The 25,348-nt window shown below is 45.1% G+C and overlaps 1 protein-coding gene across 1 annotated transcript in view; it reads right to left on the minus strand.

Annotated features, from left to right (window-relative positions):
• Window positions 1–497: 497 nt before the first annotated feature.
• LOC131265752 (uncharacterized) overlaps window positions 498–25,348 on the minus strand; it is a 28,788-nt gene continuing 3,937 nt past the window's right edge. Inside the window, exons 2-11 of the mRNA XM_058268058.1 lie at window positions 21,475–21,608; window positions 20,968–21,115; window positions 12,565–12,738; window positions 9,548–9,707; window positions 8,486–8,627; window positions 7,006–7,146; window positions 5,276–5,443; window positions 4,180–4,541; window positions 3,547–4,107; window positions 498–990 (exon numbers count right to left, since the gene is read on the minus strand). Of these exons, the coding sequence (XP_058124041.1) occupies window positions 498–990; window positions 3,547–4,107; window positions 4,180–4,541; window positions 5,276–5,443; window positions 7,006–7,146; window positions 8,486–8,627; window positions 9,548–9,707; window positions 12,565–12,738; window positions 20,968–21,115; window positions 21,475–21,608 (2,483 nt within the window). The remainder of the gene's footprint in view (window positions 991–3,546; window positions 4,108–4,179; window positions 4,542–5,275; window positions 5,444–7,005; window positions 7,147–8,485; window positions 8,628–9,547; window positions 9,708–12,564; window positions 12,739–20,967; window positions 21,116–21,474; window positions 21,609–25,348) is intronic.

The raw sequence follows: 25,348 nt of genomic DNA on the forward strand, positions 1-25,348 counted from the left end.
TGCAGCGATTTATTCTACTCTTCGAGCCATTTGATGGAGCGTACTGCACATGATGGAGTTCGAGTCAATGTGCATTTATAAGCGGCGAAGTTTCCGTGCTTATGGAATATCTAGCGCTCATCAAGGTAGCATACGCCTGCGGGTGAAATTTCATTCTACGCTTGTGTGTTCCGGAAACGTCAGTTTAATATATCTCAATCGATGGGAGGGAGGAAAATCGACGAACGTGGGGAATCGAACGCTTGTTTTACAACTGCTAACTAGCCTACTCCGAAGACGTCAATAGGGGTTTGATTTTCCTAGCACGAGTAAACACGATCAAACAGACTGCTCCCGTGACGTGTTCGATCGATGACGAGTTTAACTATGGTTTAAAATATCACCTCCACAGATGACGGCCGGGCCGAACCTTGCTAAGAATTGCGCGCCTACGAGAAAAGCCCCTCCAGCAGATGTACCGAGATGCACAGGAAGAACTTGAGGATTTTAAACTTTAGTCAAACGGATGTCGTTATCTGCTCGACGACCTGAATCGGTCGGCTCGGACGGCAGAAGGTGGCCCGGTCCTGGGCGGTGGTCCAGTGGCAGTGATTCCAGTGACAATCGGCGAACGCACCCGACGGCCCTCCTCCGGTCGCTCCGGTGCGGCCCGTCCCGCCCAAACCCTCCGGAACGCTGCGGCTGCGGGAAGGATGGTACTGCAGGCCGTTCGCCGGATACGGTGGCAACGGTTGCTGGTGGTGTTGATGTTGGTGGTGGGATTGCTGCTGATGGTGCTGCTGCTGATGCTGCTGCGGTGGATGGTGGTATTGGTGGTGGTGTGGAGTCGATGGTCCTTGGCCCCGGCCCGACGACGGGTGGGCAACCGAATGGCGGGGTGTTTGGCCACGGCTCGAGGAAGATGTTGTGCCGCGGAAACTGTGATGTCGCCCGAACGTATCCCGATGAACCGTGATCGGCGTTGCCAGCGATGGGTTGTGTACTTCACACCTGCGAACGGGAAAGCCAACGACATCAAACAATCGAAAGTTAGCGTCAGTGTCAAGGGGGGAAATTTATTGGCACAAAGGTTCGTTGATTGGTTGAGAAGGGCGCTTTTTTCCACCTTCATTTATTAATACCCTAGGGTTCGATAATTGACGTTGATCTACGATCGGTAGGACGCGCTGTGGAAGTGAGTGGTTTGGTTCAGGTTACTCTCCACCTGGGAAAACTGGCCCACCATCGAAGGTAACAAAAGAGGGAGCGGGAGAAAACCGGGAAAGAACGATCGGGATAACGTCGATGTGTCAAAAAGTTTTACACTTTTCTCGCTTTACCGAACCGGATGCGGTCGGTCAGCTTCATTGGGGATTACTTTTCCCAACTTAAAAGCGAACGCTCTTGTTTCACGCTGCTTGGCGGATGATTGGTTTTCTTGTGGAAAGTTTTAATAAACTAGAATAATATACGATATCCGCTACGGTATCGGTTCGTGACAGGGAAGCTGATTAAGAAAATTGGCTTTTTATGCACGAGGAATGAAAACTGCTATACAATAAGATAGCATTTTGATGCTCTGAAGAATTTCCATGTTGACTAGAACCGTCCAACACTTGATCAGTCCATTGATGCCTTGCGCGGGGAAGATTTATTACAGGGCAATTATTTTTCCACCTGGTCTAGTAGGCCTGCTGTTTATCGTTAACCCTTAAATGTAAACGTTGTACTGTTGTAGTGAACCGAATCTTAATCTTTACAAACGATGTAAAATACTTACATATGATAGATTATTTGAGCTATTACAACTAATGCTCACAGCTACAGTTGAAAATTGTAAATTCAATGCAAAGATTGAACAGTGGTTTCTTACCAATTTTCTTTAAGAAAAACTGTGTTCCAACCAGATATTCTCATACAATGTTTCACCTTAACAGTTTTATTGTAAAATTTTAGCTTGGTGGAACAAAATGGTAAATTACTTCCATTCGTTCAATATATGAGACGATATTATTTTTATTCATTGCCAACATAAACTTCAGGTCTGTTGCAAAACTGTATTTTTAAATTTTCATTACATTCGTTGTTCAGTACATTTGTTGTTCTCAATATTTGATATTCATTTAGTTTTTTGGCTATGTACGTATCCGAAATTGTTTAAACGCGTTTTCATTTATTTTTTACCACTTTGTTTAGTGTGTCTTACCTTTAAAGGTTAAGAAAGCTTGGTAGGCTAGGCGTCCGATGGGGAGCCTACTAAGCCGAACTACCTTACGCGATCGACGTCTTATACACTGTTGTAAGACAAATCTGTCCGTGCCTGGCCATAAATCTTGCTAATCACGCCGAAGCTCCTTAAAACCTTCAACGATTGGAGCGGTTTTCCTTGTGCTGTACTCGCGTGCCCTACAGACCGTATCGGCGAAAATCTGGCCGAGGAATAATTTAAGTAAATTTATTGTCTTGTTCTGTTGGCGTGGCGCTAACCGAGGTGCGTTCTGTTATTTCCCATCGGTAACGCGTGACAGAACAAGTGCCAAAAGTTTGGCCCGAGCCTAACCAAGTTTGGGAGCTTCGGGCAATTCTCTCGAGCTGTGTTAAATGATTATTGACGGCACTTGCAAACAAAAAAACACACAGACCGGTAGGGTTGAACCGGGGTTTGTAAAAAATACTCCATGAGGGATCGAGAGGAGTTTGGGTATCCGAAACCGGAGGGAAGGCGAAAAAAGGTTGTCCTACTTTCTGTCCAACATAGGTCGACATGGGCCACCGTCATTGAATGGCGTTGGTTTTTGCGACAAACGCTTCGGCAAGAACCCTCCGAGGAACATACCCTTTCAACACCTAGCACACTTCGACAGACGCGCGCGCCTCTAGCGCCATCCTTTGATCCACCGGAATGTCTAGCGCAACCCCTTCGGGAGATCCGGCGCTAGCGGAAAGATATTTTCGCATAATTTCGTCTTCATTAGCCCGGTATTTGGCCCGTGTCAGGGTAAACACAGAGCGTTAGTGTTTGTGTGCCCTACGCTATACCCTGCTCCGAAAAGAGCCGGTTACCCGGAACCTTAGATACTGGCGTCCGGTGGCGTTTACTTGGTTGCTAGAAAATCCTACGGATCCTCCAAAGCCTAGCGGTTTAAACGGACTAACTTTCCTAGAAAAGGTTCGTCGTAATCCAGGTGCTTAGTACCAGTCACCAGATTATCCCTTGTTTCTTCGCCGGACAAATGGATATAATTAGAAGACTGATTTAGATCAGTCCCGGGGCTTGCGGACCCAGATCGCTTGCAGGTTCTTTTGTAGCAAGCTTATCATAATATCTGTTTGCCAGAAGTCTACGCGCGTTCTTGAGGGAAGTTCCTTGAATAGCTGATTAGGCGAGAAGAGGCGAAACAGTCGAACGTCGTTGCTTCTCCAATGTCAATTAGTGCGAGAATGTTTCCCGTTCGTCCCAAAACCCCCGGCATCTAGATCTTGGAATCGAAAATTTGTCACCCGAAGGCAAATGGAACTCCCTTCGGGTGGGCCTAATTGGAACCAATTAAAGTCGAAGGTACGTACCTGGAGTAACACCGGCTCGGTGGGGGATAGTCGGCTGCGTAGGATGCCTGATGGCAGGTATGGTGCATCGGATCGTCGCTGAACATGGGTGATTGGAACGCGAACGATAGGCTCTTGTGAAGCCGGCCGTGCGGTTGCCCGGCGCTTTGGCCACAGAACGCGCCATGGTAGCTGCTGAAGCCACCGCCAGCAACCGTCGCCGGATTATCGAGGGATTGACTGTTGCCCAGAATGTGACCGGTACCGGCTCCGGTATGTCCTGTCCCGCCTCCCACCGTGCCTGCGCCACCTGCGTTACCGGTTGTGCCAGGTCCGAGGCCGCTGGAGGATAGGTTAAGCCCACCGTTCATGAACTGACTCGTCGAGAGGCAGCGCTGTAGACTGGCGGGACCGGCTCCGGCGTAGCTTCCCGAGCCGTGGCAACCGTTGGCGAGGTTGCTCGTGTGCGTACTAGTGCCGTACCAGTGGGGATTGTTGTACCGCTGCGACGAGAAGCTTCGGTCGAGTATGTGCTGACAGTCGCTCGACGACGTCGGTGCCGTACATCGCGATGTGATGGAACTGGTTGTTTGGTGGAAAATCAAATGCCGGATAAGCGCTGGCAATGAGTGGTATCGCCGTATCAGTACCTACCCATTGGTTGAGTATTTCATGTTCCGTCCGTCCGGATAGCCGACGAAGAACAGGATGATGGCGGAGATGGCCGCACTGGCGGCGCAAATGTAGTACCCGGCACGGCCGTACCGGTGCGAGGAGTCGTTCAGGAAGGCGCACAGGGGCACCCCGAACAGCACCGGCAGCGACTCGGCTCCCTTGATGAAACCCCACGCCTTGGAGAAGTACTTGCCGCGGATCCGCTCGATCGCAAGCATCTTCAAGGTGTAACGGTAGCCGCCGAGGCCGAGCCCGTAGGCCCACGCCGAGAAGCATAGGCCCCGGTAGTCGGCGACGGCCGATAAAACTAACAACGATAGTGACACTAACGTAACACAGCCCTGCAGCGAAAGTAAACGAACGACGACGGTGTTTAATGTTGGTTTGGGTGGGAAGACTTTAAAGACTGCAGTTTATTATATGCGTGGTGAATAATGAACAGGTGGGTTTGTAAAGTTTAAAGGATATTAACTAGGGTAATAATTGATTTAAAAGTCAAAACTTACAAAACACAATTTGAAATGAGAATCAATTTTGTGACAAAAAGCATAAATGGTTGTCTTTTATTCGTAAATGTTAACATGAAAATCACCCAATTGTTTTCCTATGTTTTCTTCTTCGAACAAGCAAACAACGACATAACAAATTAAGTTAAATGGCGGTAATTCGACCATCAATTATATTATTTACGTTGCAATAAAGGGTGACAAAATTAATATGCACACGACAATATTTGAATAGCAACAGCTATCAATGAATATTAAATCGCACATGTAGCATCGGGAAAAACGTGTCAGAAAATTCACCGTACGTGGAATCGAATAATCTGAATAATTACGTAAAGCAAATGCAAACATATTATATTTATTTATACATACTTGCAAAAGATAGCGTGCCAATTAGGTATATTAAAGATTCCAACAACATATACACAGGTATAAATCCAAGAAAATTGTTGGTAACACAAAAGGTAGCCGCCCTCTCTTTCACAAAGTTATAAAATCGTACGTTTTGCCTTAAAAACACTCCAGTTTTCCTTTTCCCGGCGCAGAAACAGAAAATACCGAACACTCACCTGACAAACGTACTGACGGGAAATCTGCACCTTGCGGAAGGAAATCTCCAGCGTCTTGTTGATGGACGAACCACTAAACACTATTCCTAAAGCTATCGACAGTCCGAGGAAGGTCTGCAGCAGCACCAGGTCCTGCATGTCGTACCCTTCGCTGAATCCGTGCAGAGACTAAAGCCGGGGTGAAGGAGAAAAACCGGAAAAAAGCGATTAAATAACCATCCGGTAGTGTATCCGTAATCGGCGCGGGATATATTAAAAAGCAGCATAGGAAATGTAGAGAAATGTAGCAAACGGGAATTACTTCACGCTCTTGTGCTGTTCTATTTTTATCTCTTTTCTTGCAACAGGCTTACGGTACCACAACGCGGCATGTTGCTTCGACTAACAGCATCGATGTTGCTTTATGCCTGTGTGTGTCTGTGTGTTTCAATAAATAAAGGTATTAGCTGCAAGTTCTCTTTTTTGCCCATTAGTGGTTCCATCGTTTTCGCCTTACTATCCTATCGTTATCCTGACATTGGTGGTTTTGGTTCCCCAAGCTTCATCGTTGCATCGGAACGGACCGGAGGTTGGTTGGTTTTCACCGGAGTACGAGCGGTGTATCGTGTAATGCGGAATTAATGGATTGCGTTTAGATGTGTGCGTGTGTCGAAGCTGCACTAAACCGGAAATGAAATAGAATTTAATGGAAAACTCGATCCCTGCTTGCACGGCCGGACTGGGAATCGATAGCCCTAGGCCAAAGTGAATCGATTGCGGTGAAATTTAATACAGGAAATTGGAAAACGTATCATCCCGCCGGGCGCTGCTAAATCCACAAACAATTGAGGAAATAAACGATTTGACTGTTAGAAGCTAGATTTCCAGCTTGACTGAAATTGGCAGGCCTAGAGGGTGAACTGATGCGTGCGGCATTGGTCATGCAATTTGGAGTGCGGTTTTACAGACGAATGATTTCCAAGTTCAGTTCAGTTCGATCGGTGGTGATCATAACGACAATTCACCGAAACTATGGCCTGCCAGTTCAGTGGACGCTTGGACGGGTTGATTAATATGTAATGTCGTGTTCACGTTGGTTCTATCATGTGCTTTTATGGTAATTTGTGCGAAATTCACATCAAACACATTTATGCTGATCCATCGTAAATGAATTCGAGAGAAAAGGATGTGTTTTCCGCGATTTCACAGTTAATCGATCGCTTGTCGAGTTCGGCACGGTTCGTGGAATTAAACAAACGCCTCTTGAAAAGCGGCTAACTTGCCATGCACGGCGTTTTACGTAAGCTTTAGCAAATAAACAATCGCTCGAATGGATCGCGTGTGGGTAAAATCAATTTTAACCATTCTTTTCCATCCCACGCAAAGCCAATGATCCCCATCCTGGCCCTCTTTTGGGTTGATTGATATACGCCCACGGGCAGATTCTAGGCTCTGATGTACGGTTACAGAAAGAAGGAGAACGGTAAAGAGAAAAACTGCTGTTAAACCGAAGGATACCCATTTCCCTTTGTGGAAGGTGTCTTTCGTACCACCCCAAGAAGCTCAAAGAAAATGCAGTAACCATTGGGTTGTATTTTTCGCTCTTCCGATACACGTGCTGCGTACATTTGAGTTTTCCGGTTCATAGGTACGGTCGAAAATCGAACGAAGGGGAAACTTCCAAACAAGGCTCGGAAAATCCATCCACTGAAATGCAAACAACGACAGCGCGGAGGCGAAGCCAAACTTACCAGGAAAAATATTGGCGAGTACACGCCGAGTGCTGCAACCGAAGCCGATATTGACAGCATCCGCACCGAGGACGACTTTAGGGGCGTAAAGTCTAGGAACGGTGGCTTCGGTGTGCGGACGTGTGTTTTCTTTTCCTTCACCTGCAATTGGATCCATATCGGAGTAAGGGTGGGAAATCATTAGTTAGTATTTTTTTCATCACAAGGCAACCCAATGGCGGATGAAAAGGTTTGCCAAAGTTTCATTTTGGTTTTATGTGGAGTACTGCATCCTCGGTGCGCAGCGTCTATCACAATTGTACAATTTTAAATTAAATTTTGTCCCCATTTCAAGCTCCAGCAATTCTGGGCAATGGGAAACAGGGAAAAGAAAATCGATGATTCATGTTCGAATATGCCAACTCTCGAGTCTTGAAATGTGTTTCAAATATCTATAGCGAAGAAAAGTACTTTAGAAATTTTGTTCTGTTTGAGCAGTGAGATATTTTTGAATTCTTTCTTTTTTACGATTCTTATTTCGAGAGAAACTAACGGAGGGTGAAATATATTTCAAACAAAGTTATCCTTCACTGTTACTTATCGTTATAGGGAACGGGTCGGAAGGAACAGTTTAGTTATCGCAGAAAAAAAAAAGATAAAGCGGGCCAAACAACTTCGGAAAACCTCGTTAGTTTCCGATGTATTGGTTCTTCTATACTAAATTTTTTTCTTTCTTCTTCTAGGCCTTGGTTAAATGTTTTCTTTCTTATTTATCCAATGCCATTGAAAAGAACTCATTTAAGTACAGTCACTAGATGATTAAATTTCTTTCTGCTCTCTTTCCTTTTCCAATTTGAAAGTTTGAAATCGAATCACGTCGTTAATGTTTCCACTACTCTGTAATAGGAAAAACTTTGCCAACGAAAACATAGCTGCGGAATAGAATTGTTTACTGAAACTGTTTCGGGTAGATTTTGTTAGCTCGAAATTTGAAGATGTTAAGGTTTCCAACTGTGTGTAGTAAAATCTAAGAAAACGGAATAAAATATCTAGTCATTTGGTTGATAGAATTTTCAATTATCATAGATGAATATGCATGAGTTTTAACTGCTTACAATAAAATAAAATGGCAATCATTGAAAATGGAAACGATCGAAATAAAAACTTCATTTCACTTAGTGAAATTATTATTAAGCTTAATGAACAATTTCTTCAACCTTACCGGTATTAAGGCACCATCTATTTATTTGAAAAATTAGATTAGGTTGGGACAATTTGCTAACAGTCTATACATCTGAAAAGTACGCTTATGCTTAATTAACATCTCCAGGACCGAGAATTTATTTTCTGTTGAGAATGTGTGAGTTGCCCTCATTTAGACAACCGACGGAAACGGTACATGCTTATGTCCATGCTGCTAAGAAGCTTGAGAGCATTTTGCTCCCCATTGCTGAAAGTGGCCATCGAGAACTGAACGCTACCCCAGCGCCGAAGAGCTTACCTTTTTCCTTTGGTTTTTCAAGTGGAGTATCGCCCTGCGCTGGGGATGGTAGAGGGAGGCCGGCCGGTACAGCAGTCCCATGAAGAAGCTGAACGACACCAGCCCGGTGACGGCCTGCAAACCCAAACGCCAACCCATTTTCCTGGAAGAGGAACCGAACGGCAGAAAACGGAGAAGAAGTGAGTGCCTGTATATACACTCGGTGGCCAAAATGGATGAAACAATTCGAGACGAGGCGAAAAAGAGACCAAAGCCGAACCATTGTTGGTTGCAGCAAGATACGGAAACGGAAAAATTGAATAACGAATGAAACGGAAAATCGGCTCCGACCCGAAAGGGCTACGGAGGGCCTTTGCCTGAAGGCAACCAAGCTTGATTGATGAAATTATTCATCGAAAGTGTGTTGGTGGCATCGAAAAGCTAGAAATTCAAGCGCCATGAAAACAACGCTGGAATGTAGATATCCGGGAGGAGGATGGTGCAAAAACATGACTTGAGACTCGCCCATGGAAGGGAGAAATCTAATTTCTTGAGCGTTTTGTTCTGCAACCCTTTCACCAGGAGGAAGTCGGCAATGGATAGCTTTTTGGGTAACCTGAAAGGAAAATTTACTCGATGGAATGCCAACCGGAATGGAATAAATTGTGGGATGAGAATATTTGCGGTAAAGTGAGTTGTTTCCAGGGGTTTCACAAAAATTGGCTTCGGTTTGTGTTAGTTTAGTCAAACAAATTGTTGTTGCACCGAGTAAAGGAAGGATGTTTTAAAGCGGTTGTTATTCAACCTAAAGGAAGTGGATAATGGACTCCGTGGAAATTTATACGGTCTCAGGAAACGTTTTATCATAAAAAGGACATGTTTAAGGCTTCAACAGTTGTGCGACTTCGTTGTATTTCGTGTACTGTTCCTTCTCCAGTCAATGTTTTATCCGTCGCAAGACCCTTTTGGCATTCAAATGGTGCATATTTAATTTAGCACGATAACGTACACGGTTACATCATCGGGCAGGTGAAAAAACAAAACACAAGAATACGCAGCCCCCCCCCGGTGCGCCCGACTTACCCGACGCCTTCCTTGAGGATGACGGAAAACAGCGCCACGCCGACACCCTCGCCGGACATCGTGATCATTTCGACAAATTGTCTCCGCCGTTTGAAGTAATGGCCCAGCATAACGGCGGCCGACTCTCGTACCATCGCCGACCCGATGCCCACGATGACGCCTGAAAGGGACAGACAAGAGCGAACAATGAAGAGAAAAAATTAAACGATGACAATGATGCCGACGTCGATGCTTGACGAAGGACCACCCTCCCCCCGGCTTGGTCGGGGTGGGAAAAGGGGGGAAAAGGAATGCGACCTTCGGCAATGGTGGGGCCTTTCAAGTGAACTCCAAACTCTTGCCACGACGCCGATAATGCTGATGGTGCAGAAAAACCGGACCGGAAAATGTGGGTTACGGTGGGAGGAAATAGTTTCCATGCCTCCACGGTTCATGCCGTAGCCTTGAGAGAGCAACCGGCACATGGTATGGAATTACGAAGCCTTGTTGACGAGTGGCAACGGCGGAATGTAGAAGCTCTCCGGCGGTAAAAAAAAACCATGAGCCCATGGTCAACGAGATGGAACCACTGGAGACCGGAAAATATCTGGGTTAATCGTACAGTCGGCCATTCTTTTGGCATGGATGATTTTCGGTCTACTCCCACCAGGCCATCAGGTCGGTCGCCGGAAATGAACCGTGCGAGCGCAATGGTGGTACGGGAGGACTGGGGAGGGAAAGAAACATAATCCATCCAACGGTATCGCGACTCTTGCGGGACTACGGTCCAATTTTTCCATCTCGGTAGAAGCGACGCATTGTCCTCGCTTCGCTTTCAAGGGAAAACCATGGCGTAACGCGTAATAAAACAAATCGAATGCGGTGGGAAAAAAAATGTGAAAAACATACAAAAGACATGCACACCGATCGTATCGGGAAGTCCATAAAGCTTACGCAATCATGCCGGCGCCGTACGGAGGAACTACCCCAGTCTCTTACAGCTTCACCGGAAAGGTGGCAACAACACTGCCACGGTGACCATTACATTCTGTATAGACCAGGACAATGTCGTGCGTCCATGGGTTCACCCAAGGTGTGGTTTTGCTGCGTGTGCTTCGACTCCCGCCCCGAAACACAATAGGTGCCGGTGGCTTCCGGTGGTTCACGATAGGAATTTCTAAAACCTTTAAATGGGTTGGGCGAGCTACTACGAGCCTGTAGAGCGCGCCATCCAATGGACCGCAAAAGTGGACCACAGTAGGACATTGTAGGCTCCCGCTCGGTCGATGAAGTACGATCCAATACTGCCGTTCGGAAGGCCGATGCAGTCCGGGGCACTATCTTGGACGGTTAACGAGATGTGAGAGAGATGAATGAATACCGTTGTTGGTGCAGTTGTTAAGAGTCCTAGTGTTCGTCCGGTGGCTTAGTTATTTACGACCGTAATAGCGTGTCGCCTGATGTCTGGCAGATCCATGGCCTAATAAGAAACCTGCGGTGGCACCGAGGACGTATGGTTATGAAATCGGATTTGTCTCTAACACGCTCGCTACATTTGTTAAATCACGAGGAAGATAAGCATGACGAATGTGGCTTTGGAAAGTTCATAACTCTTGGGCACACCATTAGGGCAGTCGATGAACTTGAGCTTCTTTGAAATTTACTGATTGGGTGAAAACTATTTGTCGGAATTATAATTTACCCAGCTGCCTACATTCTGGCGTTTGGGAATGCAAGGGAGAAAAGGATTAACGAAAAATGAATCAGAAACTAATTCAATGAATTGCTAGAAAACTCAAATGAACTATTTTTGACAGATGAATAAAACAGTAGCAAACTTAAGCTCACTGAGTAGAGTTTACCTTCATCGTACGAAAACATTCCGAATAATTCTTACAGTATTAATTTTTCATTGGAAATAGTGTCAGGTGATAAAATAACCACGTCATTGCACACTTTTGAAACAAAAGAGTTGCACACGCTTGGGATCAAAGAAAGAAAGCGTTTGCCTATTTGTTGTGATTAATTTAAAATTAATCGTTTTCCAAGGATCAGAGAGCGCAACCGTTTCATATAAAATTCATCCACCTATACGCACATGTATCGAAGTCCCGGAACCACTAGGACAAACAACCAGTATATACTGCATGCATAATTAACGTATCATTTGGCATGCATATTCATCGCATTACCCGCTAACAAAGCCCACGACGGGTGGTGCAGGTTGACATAATCCAACTGTCCGCAAATTGGATCACAAAACGGGTCGACATCGGGTGCGCCCAGTGCCTACGCATCGGTATTGCGGTTTATGCTGCACCGAGCGCTGAATTATTCCGACGACTAAAGAATAACAACGCGACCGAATTTTGTTTCCATAAACAACAGGATACCAACGACCGGATGTGGCAGCCAAAAAACAGCGACACAATCTTCAAGAAAAACTTCTCAATGCCACGGGGCATCGTTGCTCGATAAGGATGATTTCTTATGTTTGCTCGTTGTTCGGTATTGTCTCTGTCTCTTTTTCTTTTTTGTTTCGTCCGAGGTTCTTGTTATCCCCGCCAGGCATCGTGTATGGCGTGAGCGTTTGAACATGGTTGGTTGCCCTTTTCGGGACACATTTCCTAGATGCTTGTTTTCAATAACACATATTTCGGGCAGGTTTACGATTACCACAGGATGATCCAAAAATGTGCTTCAACGAAAAATTAATCCTATTTTCGGCCGGTGTAAACTTTTATGGGAAAAGTTTGATAACATTGAGCGCTACATGTAGCGATGGATGTTTTCCTTGGTTTCTTTCGATTTTTTTTTAAACTAGACGTGGGAGGAAAAATGTATAAAGAATGGATGTGTTGGAACAACTTGTAATATCGAGGGGTCGACATGGTGAAAAAAGGCGCGAAAACCTGGACAGTAGCATCGGCCAATAAAAATGTAAATGAAACAGCTTACATCCACCGTCCACCCGCAAGCATCCCATTGTTTCTGGGGAGACATTGGGGGGCTTGTGCTTTCTTGTGCCCATTACTTACCGTAACTGAACGCTACCTGATGCAGCTGGGTGGCGAAGGATGTGAACAGGATGCCGAGGGCGAGCACCAACCCACCCAGCACTGCCGTCAGCCGGGTGGACTTCCGGCGGCAGAGCGCCACGACAATCGTTGCCGAAAAGAGGGACATGGCCCAGCTGGCCGGACCGAGCCAACCTGTGGAAGGGAATGGTGAGAGAAGCAGAAGACAAAAGCGACCGAGAGAAATAAGAAAAGAAAAGTGCGGAAGCTCGGTAAATAGGAGCCGGTAATAGAATTATGAATCATGCTTCTCGAATCTCGCGCCACTGCGTGAAGCGGGACGCACTGCGACAAAGTGCCGACGGGAATTTGGAATTCAAAGTTATGCATTGTGTTTTCTTTTCGGTTTCGGCTCGGGTTTCCGACCATTTAGAGGGTGGGCGTTGGTGGGCACGTGCTTTACAGACATTATGACGAAAGCCTCGCTAATGTGCAGTATCCACCGTATCCCGGGAGCAATTCCCACCCGGTGTGTGTGTGTGTGTACTCAGTGCGGATTTGTATTTATTTATTTATTTATTTATTATTCATCTCAATCGCGGGCCTCAACCACGAGCATTTACCTTTTTCCGCTCGCGAATGGAATGGATTCGTCTAATTCATGGGCTGAATTATGGATTCACTTAACACCCGGTGGCGGGGAGCGAGCGCGAAGGGGGCCAAAGCTTGCCGAGTGGCACGATACTTTTAGCGCCATTATTTATTTGCATAAATTTTGCAGCCAACTAACGAACGGTGAAAAGCCACGCACGTGGCGGGGTGGCAATAGCGAGGAACAGCAAATCCGAACAAGATGCCACCGAGCGATCCGTCCACGTGAGAAAACGGTTAACGGTTTATCTCGGAGCAATTTATGGCACAGTTTTGCTAGCCCTGCTGCGACGAGATGGGACGTGGTGTTTTTGTAACATTGCTTTGGATTGTCAAATTCTCGTGGAACGGTTTCTGCAAGCCTCGGAGAGTTTATGTGATGAATAATTTATTGCAATCACAGTACGTGCCAAAGGAGCGACTTGAGGCTCGAGTAATTGGAATTGTAAATCAATAACATTCATTGCACATGTTGCTTGCTGGATGGGGGTAACACCTACTTGTTATTTATTTATTATCGTCAGTGTGATGGTGTACTGAGGCTTTCACATTTTCAGAAATCTATAAATTGATTATTTTCCTTTTTACCGAATACTTGATAAAGAATACAATTTATCATTAATGTGCCTGCAACGTTTCCCCTCTATAGGTTTCCATTCATTTACTCCACCATCGCATTCACAAAGAACCTGCATGGTGGAGGTTTTCGCTCGGAAAATAGAAATATCACGAATGAAAGCAAGTTGTTTGTGGCAAACATAAAGGATGTTCCAAAACAAAAGGGCACTGTGTGATCAAAAGTAGCTGTTTATAATAAAAAAAAAGTGCCCGAATGGAGCGTGTAGGATGTTTGTGAAAAATATTCTTAAACACAGCGAGAAAGAGAGAGAAGGGAAGATAAGGGCACACAACTAAACAAGAGCGTATGTATTTGCAGCACCCCCTGCGTGGTGTTCTATTGTGAACGAAAAATAGAACGGTTCGAGGTGAATTGAGCGGCCCCTGGAAAAAAAAGGCACATTACTCACCACCACCATGGCATGGCAGCCCGGTTTTTCTTGTTATTTTGCGATGGGTGGAAAATTTCTACCAAACGAGCTGCCTTTCGACAGCTGCCCGGTACGGCAAAGCGGGCCAATTGTGCACCACAACAACGACAAGTTCTCTGTGTCGCTTGCATCGACGCAGTTTGACTGCGGTTCCTACCACCACCCGCTACGATCATGGCCGCCTTCCGTTTCGGTTCGGGCGGGATCAAAGCGGCCCGCTAGCCGGGGAAAGATCGGGTCGACGACAAACGAACACAACTCACAGCGGGGAGCGAAAGCGTCAAGCGTGTTGCATTACACCGAACGGGGTCAAATATGCACACGGGATCATGTAGCGCAGCCTGGAGTGCTGTTTATGTGTGCCGTGGGTAAGCTTTGACCTAGGTATTTATGCGTGCACCATCAGCGACCATCCATTTCCACCCGAGCCGTGCCAGCCAAAGGGAAAAAAGAATACTCCGACCCATACTGTCATCCTTTGAAGCGATCGAAAGGTTCAGCTGCTACCTTGGGATGCTACCTTGTTCTTTTTTTGCAGAGAATGTTGATTTATGAAGGAAGTTGCGATTTGGAACGAACGTTTCCGTCTTGCAGACCCGTAAACCATTGTTATTGTCATTTGGATTTTGTCAAATTGTTGCGATCCATCTTCCAAGGACCGACGACGACGAAGATGCTCTTTTATCTTCAGCCCAACGGTTGGCTTTCCTATCTATTTGCCACAGTTGGAAAGGTTCAAAAGATGAAATCAATGTCGTAAAAACATAAGCACATAGCTGTTAGCCATCGGGGGAGGGGCGCTGGAGGCACGGAAAACAAAAACCAGCAGACAATCCTGATAATACAAACAAATGAAATTGTGATTTATCAAAGCGATGTTTTAGGAGCGTAGCAAAGCTGAAACACAAAGAACATGATGCCCTGAAGGAAACGTAACGTAACGTACATCGATGTAGTCCTGGTCTTTGTTCTTCGTGACCTTTGTTGTTCAAATAAAACTCATTAAAAAAATTGACAAATTGGAAATAATACACCGAAAACCGCCATTTCTAGCCTTAATGAACCAAGACAAATTGTGCTGTGGTTTCACATTCGAGCTGCTTTGCCCTATCAAGAGCTAACAAAGCTCCAAACTCTCCTCACGTCAGCACTTAGGGCACATGGAATCTAAACTCCTACAACAGCAATGAGGTTTTCATCGGAAATGGATTCACTGTATGTGGGAGTTTTCCTTTTGGAAGGGCATCACGGGTTTGAAAGGCTCCAATTCTGCGATCAAGAGTCGCCAAATTGCAATCCAATCCAACTCGTTACTCGCTTAGCATGGTTTTTCTTGGAAATTCTGTACCGCTCACTGGCAGCAGTTAAACGACTTTGGGTGAATTGTTTTCGACGAAGTAGAAAATGGTTTGCGGTTGGACCGTTCATGTCTCAGTCGCTGGTGAAGCGTGTTAACGTTTCGATGGGTTCGTAAATAGAAGGAAACAAGCAAGCCCTCTTGAGTGTTTACCGTTGGCAGTGGGTGAAAAATGCCGCATGGCAGAAGGATTTGCTGGTGGATTCCGTAACCAAGCCAACCATATTTATGGTACTAGAGGGTAAAGTAAAGTAGAGTAGGCTATCAAAGGCAAACAAAAGCATTCCAGTGAACAAAACATAGATTAAGCAGCTAGAATGGAATAAAAAATTCTTTTACATAATAACGCCAAGAATATGTCAACATTTTTTTGTATTTTGAAAAAATAAATAAAAGATTAAACACTATTTCAACAAAATGTGAAAGCTGAACATGTTAAACTGTAATTCAACTTTTTGTTGTTTGCCAAAGTACCATGCGCCTCCATTACACGCGAAGTGATAATGTTGTCGTTGAAAAGCACCGGGCGCCTCCATCGTTACCGAGGGCGCTAGGAAAAACATTTTCACAATGAAAATCCCACAGTGGTCGTTTTCGGAGAAGGGTGAAACATGGGCAAGGGATTTTTGGGCGTTCTAGGCAGCACAAAACAGCTCGCAGGCTCGAAATAATTGTGTGGCGAAATGGATTTCCACATCGGCTTGCGAAAGGCGAAAACCAATTCCCTGCTCGCACATTTGGAACGGGTAGAGGAAACGGCTAGAGTGTTTTTTGTTTGGTTGTTCTTTTCTTCTAAATGTGTTTTGCGCTCACAATCGAATCAACGATTTCTGTATGAATGATGAGGTGCGTGCAGGAGCGTTTGTGTGACACACAAGCACACACCGACGTTTCCGACGGGTTTTGCCAAATGTTTCACTTCTCGAGAAGGGGGGTTCACTTTGGCTAGCCCTAAGCTGGGTGTAATCCAAGCACTTTTATCCTTCTCATACACCCACACGCACGTAAGATGCAAGCGTGTTCCAATCCCGGGAAAATGTTCAGTCTACTTTTTTTTGCTGCCATAAAATGTCACCCAAGGGAAATGAGGGAACGGTATTTCGTTTTAATTCGATACGCTCACCGTACACACACGAACACACAAACAGACACGTGCAACCGACATATGGTGGCCAGTAGCTCTAACAAGGACCAGTTAAAATTCCACCGGGCACGCTCGGGAAGTTGGGTGAGTTATGAGTGTTGTTGTTGGTTTGGCTGATTGCCAACGAACAAGGAATTCGTTAGCGGCACCCAAATGGAGCAACAGCACGGATCCAGCGTGCAAACTGAACAACAACCAAGTGATGAAAATAGCCTCGTTTTGCTGGCGATATTATTTCCGGTTTGGAAAATTATTTCAGGTTAAATTGATAGTAGCACTCGTTAGGAAAGGGGATAATACTCTCCATTAGGTATAAACGATTACTTATGACAGCTTGTTTATCAGGCTCGAAGACATAGTTTTTATTAAAAGTGCTTCTCTTCGCATTATTATTTGGCTAGGAAAGTACCTTATTGTGTTATTAATTGAGTGAGGTGCTGACTAGAATTTTATTTTAATTTTACTCTGTACATTTAATGCTACGAATTTCTTAACATCATGAAATTACTAAAAAATAATAACCTTATGATTTTTTCTTTGCAAATCAAAACGTAGTCAATCTGTCACAAAAATCCTTTTATTTTATTACCAATTAGGGATTTGCTCGTTTGCTTGTCGAGAGTAATATTCGAATTCAAATCCAACGAAAAAGCCACAATCCCGTCCACTTGCCACTTGATGGCTTTATTCTTGCGGAATAAATCAAACCGATTGAAGTTCTTTCGATGAGTTGACGTTCAAACGACATATCATCAATCAACCGAACGACAACTGTTTGTGAGTTGACGCAGATGTAGCTCTTCGCAAGCCCGCAAAACCTCAATCTCTGGAGCCTGTCTGCTAGCAAAACCTGAACGTTACAATTGTTGAGAACAGATTTTCATCGCCAGCATGGGAAACCTTGCCGACGGTTGCCTCTTCCATGGAAGCCTAGCATTTTGCTGGCTCACAAAAAGTCCATCAATTTCCTTCGTGGGCCACTGACTGATCCATGATTGATTGGTGGTAGGGTGACCATGACGATAGGTGGGCGATGTTGAACGATTTGAGCGATTACTAATTGGAAACGCCTATACACAACCGTAAAAGGCGTCAACTGTTTGACGTGTGGCTTTACACTGGCTTCCGATTCGATTAATTTCCCGCAACGTGTTTGAATATTTAATCGTGCGTCTGGTTGGTGTGCTTAGCAGCCTGTCAATGGTGTTACTGTGCGGTATTTGTCGCCATGGTGGTTGATTTGGGTGTAAAACTTCATTGGGCGTTTGACGTGTGATCTAAATCATCGGTTCACCGATGGAAGAATTGTGCCGTAGTTTTTGATGCACAAAATAAGTGCAAAAAGTTATAGATTTCCGGGAAAATGTTCATGAAAAACTTTAAATTTTCTTACACAACATTTTGCGTTGTTTTGCCATTAAAAGGTTTCCCATTTGAAATGAAACGATGCTGTTTTTTCCACCTTTGTTTGAGAAAAGTATATTTTCCCTTGTTTCCGGACGAAGTTTTGGCAGCTGCTACTGAACAACTCCTCCTCCCTAAGGGGCATAACGTCTGTATCCTTAGGTATACGTGCACAGTGCAGAGTGTAAATTGCTGGAAGGTAGCAAAAAGTGTTATTCAATCGAGGAAGCTTTTTCGGTTTGCAAGAGCAAGAGAATGCTACAGAATCAAAAGTTTATACATTCTGCCTGACTGGTTGAGTTTGTGCTAGTTTTATTTTCCTTTCAATCTCCTGTACTTTCTACGTCTTTTTGTAGATGCTGTCCAATACATCCTTAGCACATGCTTGTACGGTTTCCTTTATTTTTCTTCGATCAGAAACAGTCATCTTTGCTGACCAACAATCCAACAGCTTGCGAAGCATTCAACATCAGCACAATGCAATTAATGCCATTTCTGAGCGGCACTGTTTATCTGTAAGAGCTACTCGCAGGCGTCTTTCATTTGAAACTATCTTGTTTTATGATGGCATTCTTTATCATCGACATAAATCTGACCATGTGTGAATAGCTTATGCTTTGAATTAAAGCTGTTGCTTTTGAAAAACATGGTCTGAAAGAAAATGAGAAAAACGCAACGATATAGTTGCTGAGAACTTCATCCAACCTATACACGTCGATGTGGAAAGACATGTGCCACAATAAACATATGTTGAGCTATAAAACCTTATCATTTAACCTTCTCTCAGAAATATTGCTCATACGTTCCATACTTCATTTAAAGGGAAACACATAACAGGGAAGTAAACATGCGGCATAACAACTGAATTACAATAAATGAATCAACTTCTTGCTTCAGGAACGTGGAACCGCAGATTACAAGATTATGGAACACGGCCGGGTAAAACTTCTTCCGGGAAATCAACAATCTGCCCTCGTGAAAAGCACATTAATCTGCAAACAGAGTAATAAAGTTCGTTCTTCCTGATTCCCACTCGTCTATCGCTACTGCTGGATTGCAGGGAGCGACAAAGGAAATTAATGAAGTGCCCGAAACACAGACATACCCGAACAAGTGGCACAGATAAGCTTCACGGCGAAACACAGCGAACAGAAAAACATCACAAAAAAACCTCCTTCTAAGCTAGCGAAAACAAAGACCCTCAGACGTGTCTCAGCGGAGAAGGCTCCGTTTTCTAGGATTATTTTGGCGCAGCGGATGTAATTAGAACTTTTTCAACTAGGATCACACTGCGGAGGATTGTTCGTGCAGCAAGTGGTAGAGCTTTGAAAGTTTCGCCGAGCGCCAGCTTTAATCGCGCCGGACTTGAGTTGGTTTAAGACGCTCAAGAAACGATCCCCGGTAGAAACATTTGGCTGCAGCAATTTATCCCAAATCGATCTTCATTATCTATGAATGTTCTCCGAAAGCGATGCTTATTTTGCCGATACATCTGTCCATCACAGTCACTTCCAGGCTCCGATTCTACTTGACGGCACTTGGAGTCCATTACTAAAAGCAACATAAAGTATGTCACGTAGCGCTGCTTTTAGCATCGTAATGGATACATTTTGACCGAGGGCCTCATGATTAGCTTTCCACCCGACTGGAGCGAGTCGCTCGGGCCACGTGCCCATGTCCCCCATGTCGGCCCACTCTCCACAGTGTCTGGATGCTATAAATTAAGTTATAATATTTATTTATATCTATTTATCACCAAAACACCAGCATGGTACGACGTGGCGACGCGGCAGCACTATCGTCAACACTGATTTATGTCGGTGCTCGTACAAAGCACGTGAGTTTGCTGCTTCCGTACCGTCCATACTGGCAGGCCACCGTCCCTGGCTTGCCGTATGTTGGTGTGAACTGTGTGTGTGTGTTTGGTACGAGTTTCGGAAAAGTTTATTTATTTCGTTCTTTGCTTCATTTTCAACCATTCACAATGTTTAGGTGAATAGTTTGAACTCGAAACAGGGCTCGGGTGTGCAGATGGGCTGCGAGAGTAAAATGTGTGAGGTGATGCCCTTTTTTTTGTACACAGCGGGTAAACTTTTCTAATCTGTGTCATAAAAAAGTGAGTTTTGCAAAGCAGGTTATCATGTTCATGTTTCCTGTGTTTGAGCAACTTGTTTCTGCAATGTTTCCGGAAGAACAGAAGACGTAGAAACGAGTGCAAGACACAGACATAGAGTTGCCAAAAAACAATAACATAATAATCTATTTAGTATTCTGATTCTGTTTTGTGAGCCTTGGACGGGGTAGCTATTTTGAAGGTTGGGATAAAAGAAGTAATTTCCATAACAAACCTCCTGATCCTCCAGGAAAAACCCACGAGATGAATTTTTGTTTATAATTCTTATAAAAAAAAACATATTCAACAATACCAAAGTGTACATTGTAGTCATCTAAATGGAAAATGGTTGTACGAAACATTTTCTTGCCGCTTTCAACCCGTCAGCAACAAACTTGACCATGGACGGTACGGTCAACCCTCGCCGGAACCGGAAAACGTGAAAGTAAATATTTCATTCCCGCTGCGCTTTGAGTAGCTTGACAAAAAAAAATGTTTGAGCTTCGTTTGTGAACCCATCTCTGCGCGCACGTTGGGGTTCATTTGTATTTGCATGTGTTGTTTGTGCGTCTGTTTGTGTAGGAAAAATTTTCGAAACGTTTCTTCCCCATATGTTTACCCATATCGCGGGCCGCGAGCTGCCCAAATGAAGAGAAATAGACTAAAAAAAACAGAGAAAGGAAGGAAAATATGTGTGCGCTCTAACCTGCTTCGGTATTCACCTCGTGACCCAGATGGCGTATCGCGTACAGCAGCAGCAGGCCGTAGGACAGCTGGAAGCCGGTGGTGAGGACATGCGCCAGAAATGCGACACCACAGACGATCCAACCCCAGCCACCGTCCGGATAGAAGTGCTGTCCCGTCGCGAGTCGCGTCGGCCATAAGGTCCGCGGGAGAAAATGTGTGTCCATTTGGATGGGGTGAAACGTGGTGGTTGCGATGGTTGATTTGGTTTCCAGCGAAGAAGCGTCGTACCCGGGGTTGAGAAAATGGGAGGGTGAAGAAAGAACAAACGAAGAATGAAAAATAAAGAGCCAAATCAGTGACAGTCAACCCGGCCGTGGGACATTGCGAACATCTGCGCGTGTGTGTCTGTCACACACCATACGGTGATTTTCAGCAGACTGTCAACCTTCGTTTGTCGAGTTTGGATTTTCCCACTCCGAAGAAGCGTCCAGGGCATATCGCTTTTCAGCGAGTAGCTCATCCTTACCTGCCTGATTGCGGTCGTGTCGACGCCGGCCCGGCGCAGCGCGGGCACATTCCGATGCAGGGAGTGAAGTTCACGTTCCAGCAGTGCCGGGTAGGCCGAATCCTCCTCTTCCAGCAATCGATTTCGGTCGTATCCTGCGAAAATAAACGAGCACAACACGATTAAATAAACAAAGAACCGAAAAAAAGACAGAGCAGATGAATCTCCCATTCGCCCTCCCAAGCATCATCTATCCAGGCCCTTTCCTGTTTTCCATCGAGATATGAACGGAAAATGACACGTGGAAAGTTCCATCGAAAGCGCTGGCAAAATGGCCCGGAGTGTAACAGAAGGCGGGAATGTGCTGGGGCCGGGAAGGTGGGAGGGTTTCAAATTTCGATCAAAAATTCATTTACCATGTAGATACATTTCGATCGTTTTCGGCTGTTGGCGAAAAGATTAAAGCGCAAATCTGGCGGGATGTTGTGGAAGTGTGCGTGCCATCGGCGTGCCGCGAAACGTGCCCATTACTTTTCGCACGATCTTTCAATATCCCGTTCCGATGCGGCGGCATGAAAAACCCGAACCGGGCCAGATTGCTCGGGGGATTTTGATAAAGTTTTCATACGCGTTCGATTCGTTTCGGAATTTAAACGATGAAATGGAGTAAAATTTGTGTTTCAGGTATTGACGTTATGTAGCTGGCTTAAAGGTAAAGTATGATGCGTAATTATTAACTATTTAATGTCGGTTTTAACATTGTACTTTTTTCAGGTGTAGTTCCAGTTTTATTCGTTCCTCTTTCCATTACGTGGAGCATAATAAATTTTCTTCAGGCAAAACAAAACATACGATGTCGCCTATAGGGATCGACTTTGTGTATCATAACTCGCCATCGTAACACGCACGATTGACAAATTAATCAATCACGCCCTGTTGATGTGCAAATGAGCATCTCTGCGGTCACAAATAATAGTAAAATGAAACGGATTGGATGATTGCAAAATAAACCGATAATGAAATGAAATACCATCTCCCTGGCACGGCACGACTCAAGCCCAACTTTGCGGTTTCGCAAAAAACAAGCTGTCCTTGGTTAGTTAAATAATTTCACAAATTTTCCCCCGCTCATAAATCATAAACTTTAAAACGTGATGTGAGCGATAAAGTGGAACATAAATGAGCAGTTTATGAAACAATGTGGGAAACCGGCACATTCACCGTTTCAATTCCGGCAGAAGTTGTGAAGCGTAAACGTGGTAGTGAAATGCATAAATGATGAGTGAGAGTGAAGGGGGTTTAAACTACTTTCTACCACCATCATGCTGGTAGAAGTGAAGAAAAATGTGCACCGGAGCTAACTGTGCGCCGGTTTACCACATGCCAGGTTTACTCTTTGAAGCGAGTTCTGTGCTTGAGCGCCGTTGGTTCTCGTAAAAAAGTTATATGTTATTTTAGACATCTAAAGTCACAAAAGGTGGTTCCCAGCAAACGTGCAAAGTTCGTGGGAGGTGGATGTAATGAGTTTTTCTGGCGCACGGTTTTGCGGTCGTAATCAAAGGTAATTTTCATACCAAAAACGCTTGTTTTATGTACACATTTGAAGGGCGCATAAAACATACGAATACATAAAATATGTTTGAGTTTGTTTTGCGGGTTCTTTTTTTTACATTTCGTAGTGTACGGGGTTTGTAATGTTTTTTCACCTGCTAAAACTGTGTGTGGCGAGGGTAAATGGGAAGTGTTGGATAGTTTTTTGTCATGTTCCCACATGCTTAGGTACTTTGTTTACTATATTCGTTATTCATACTGTCCAAAACCTTGAACTTACTCTACGGTTAAACACATTTGATAATTATAATCCATCTAGAGAAATGGTTGCATCGCTGCTCAAACAATTGCACCATTCCGATTATCATGCTCAATGTGTGCCATCGTTTCGCCCTTCGGAACTAAGCTCCATTTCCGCTAAGACTAATTAATCATTTTCCGTTACAGTTCCTCGCAGCAATATCCTTGTGATTTGCATGAAAATACTCAACAATGCACCCGCTTCCTTTCGCACCGCGTTCCTGCTCGACTCGAAAAGCGTGACTTCGAAGCGAACGATGGCACATAATTGAGCGCTTTGTTATGAACTCAAACATCAACCGGTGCCGCCGACTAGCCGGACGGAGGAGACAGGAAGGGGGGATATTGTGGTCGGGTTTTATGGGTCGTTGGGTGGAACAGTTTTCCCCCAGCCACACCCACCTCAACGCTATCGCAGAGCGTACATCACGGGGAGACTTATTGCGCACAGACAATGCCATTTTGCCGGTGCATTCGTTTTCGCGAATGTGGTGTGAAATATGCCCACGGGGACACACTTTCACCACATTCCAGGGTACGTGCATGCTGTCGTCCGGGAGGAGCGCGATGGCGCCGAGCACTGAATCCAGCGACGTTGGTTGATGGAAGTGCGAACTCGAGTCGACGCTTCTCGGGGACGTTATCGTCGTCGCATAAATTTAATCCTTTCCGGTATTTACGACGGAGTTCACTCTGACACACCACACTTTGCGAATCGTGGGAAGCGATAGTGTCGGGATTAGAGTGAAATAGAAAATTTCACGAGAAAAAACCGGACGAAGCAATAGTTTCAGCAAAGGTTTGTGGCCACCGAAAGCTAATGAAATATTAGCATTGGGTTGTTCTCAGTTCAGCAAAAAGTTTTACCAAAAAGAAGCTTTTTCAACAGCGATACTGGAAACCTGGACTAGAATAAAAAGGAAAGTCGTTTGCGAGCACGAGTGTATAACTATCGTCGCCATCTAAACGGTAATTGTTTTAATGAACGTCCCACTACACCCTCGTTTAAACTAAACTACTATCATTATCGCAGACACTATTTTACTTTATGGTGTTAGTTTTGCTGAAATAGGGTTTAATTTAGGTTTGTTGCGTGTTCTTTTCGTCTGAGACCCCTAATGGAAGGTGAAAGTGATTGTTGTCCTACCATTCACATAAATCGCTTTGAGTGTCCTGATAAAACCATTCCGCTTCGCATACAGCTTACAACGTATGAGATAGTGTTCTATAATTTCATATTTCATATTTCATTTCATATTTCATTTATTTTACAATGTTTGCCACGCGGGCTATACAAGGATTCTTATGTCTATACTTAAACTAAAAACAACAAGACAAATCACGAGAGGAGGAGAGGGATAGATTACACCAGAGAGCTGTTAAGACGCGAACGAAAGGAGGGGATGGAGACGTTGTAGTCAAACAGGTGGCTAACACTATTGAAGGAAGACATGGCGCGGATAAAAGGATCATTCTGGGAGAAACGCGTACGGCGCGTGGGAATAAGGAGAGGAGGCCTTTCCCGAAGGTTATGAGAAGGGACATATAGAGGGATATGAGAGAGGAGTTCCGGAGCGTCAGTGGAGTGTAGGAGAAGTTGGGCGATGAAAATAGCCTGAGCGTTCCGGTGGCGAGTCTGAATCGTGGATAGCCCCAACAATTGACACCGCGACTCGTAAGGCGGGAGGGAGGAGGCATTGTAGCCGAGAAGACGCCTCACCGCCAGGCGCGTGAAGCGTCTTTGAACCCCCTCCAACCTTCCCAAGGCGGTGACACCTGTTGGGGTCCATACAACGGAAGCATACTCGAGGATCGGTCTGACCCTGCAACAGTACAGCGCTGTTAGGCTGCGCGGGTCCCGCACCTCCGATGCCATGCGAGAAATGAGCCCCAACATACGGTTGGCCTTGGATACCACCTTGTCGATCTGCAACAGAAGGACAAGGCGGCGTCAAGCCACACCCCCAGGTCCTCGACAACCGACACCCGCGACAAAGCAACGCTACTAATACAGTAGTCGTAGTGGGTCACCCCAGCGGAGCGA

This window comes from Anopheles coustani, chromosome 2 (assembly GCF_943734705.1).
Source record: "Anopheles coustani chromosome 2, idAnoCousDA_361_x.2, whole genome shotgun sequence".
Classification (NCBI taxonomy): Eukaryota; Metazoa; Arthropoda; class Insecta; order Diptera; family Culicidae; genus Anopheles; species Anopheles coustani.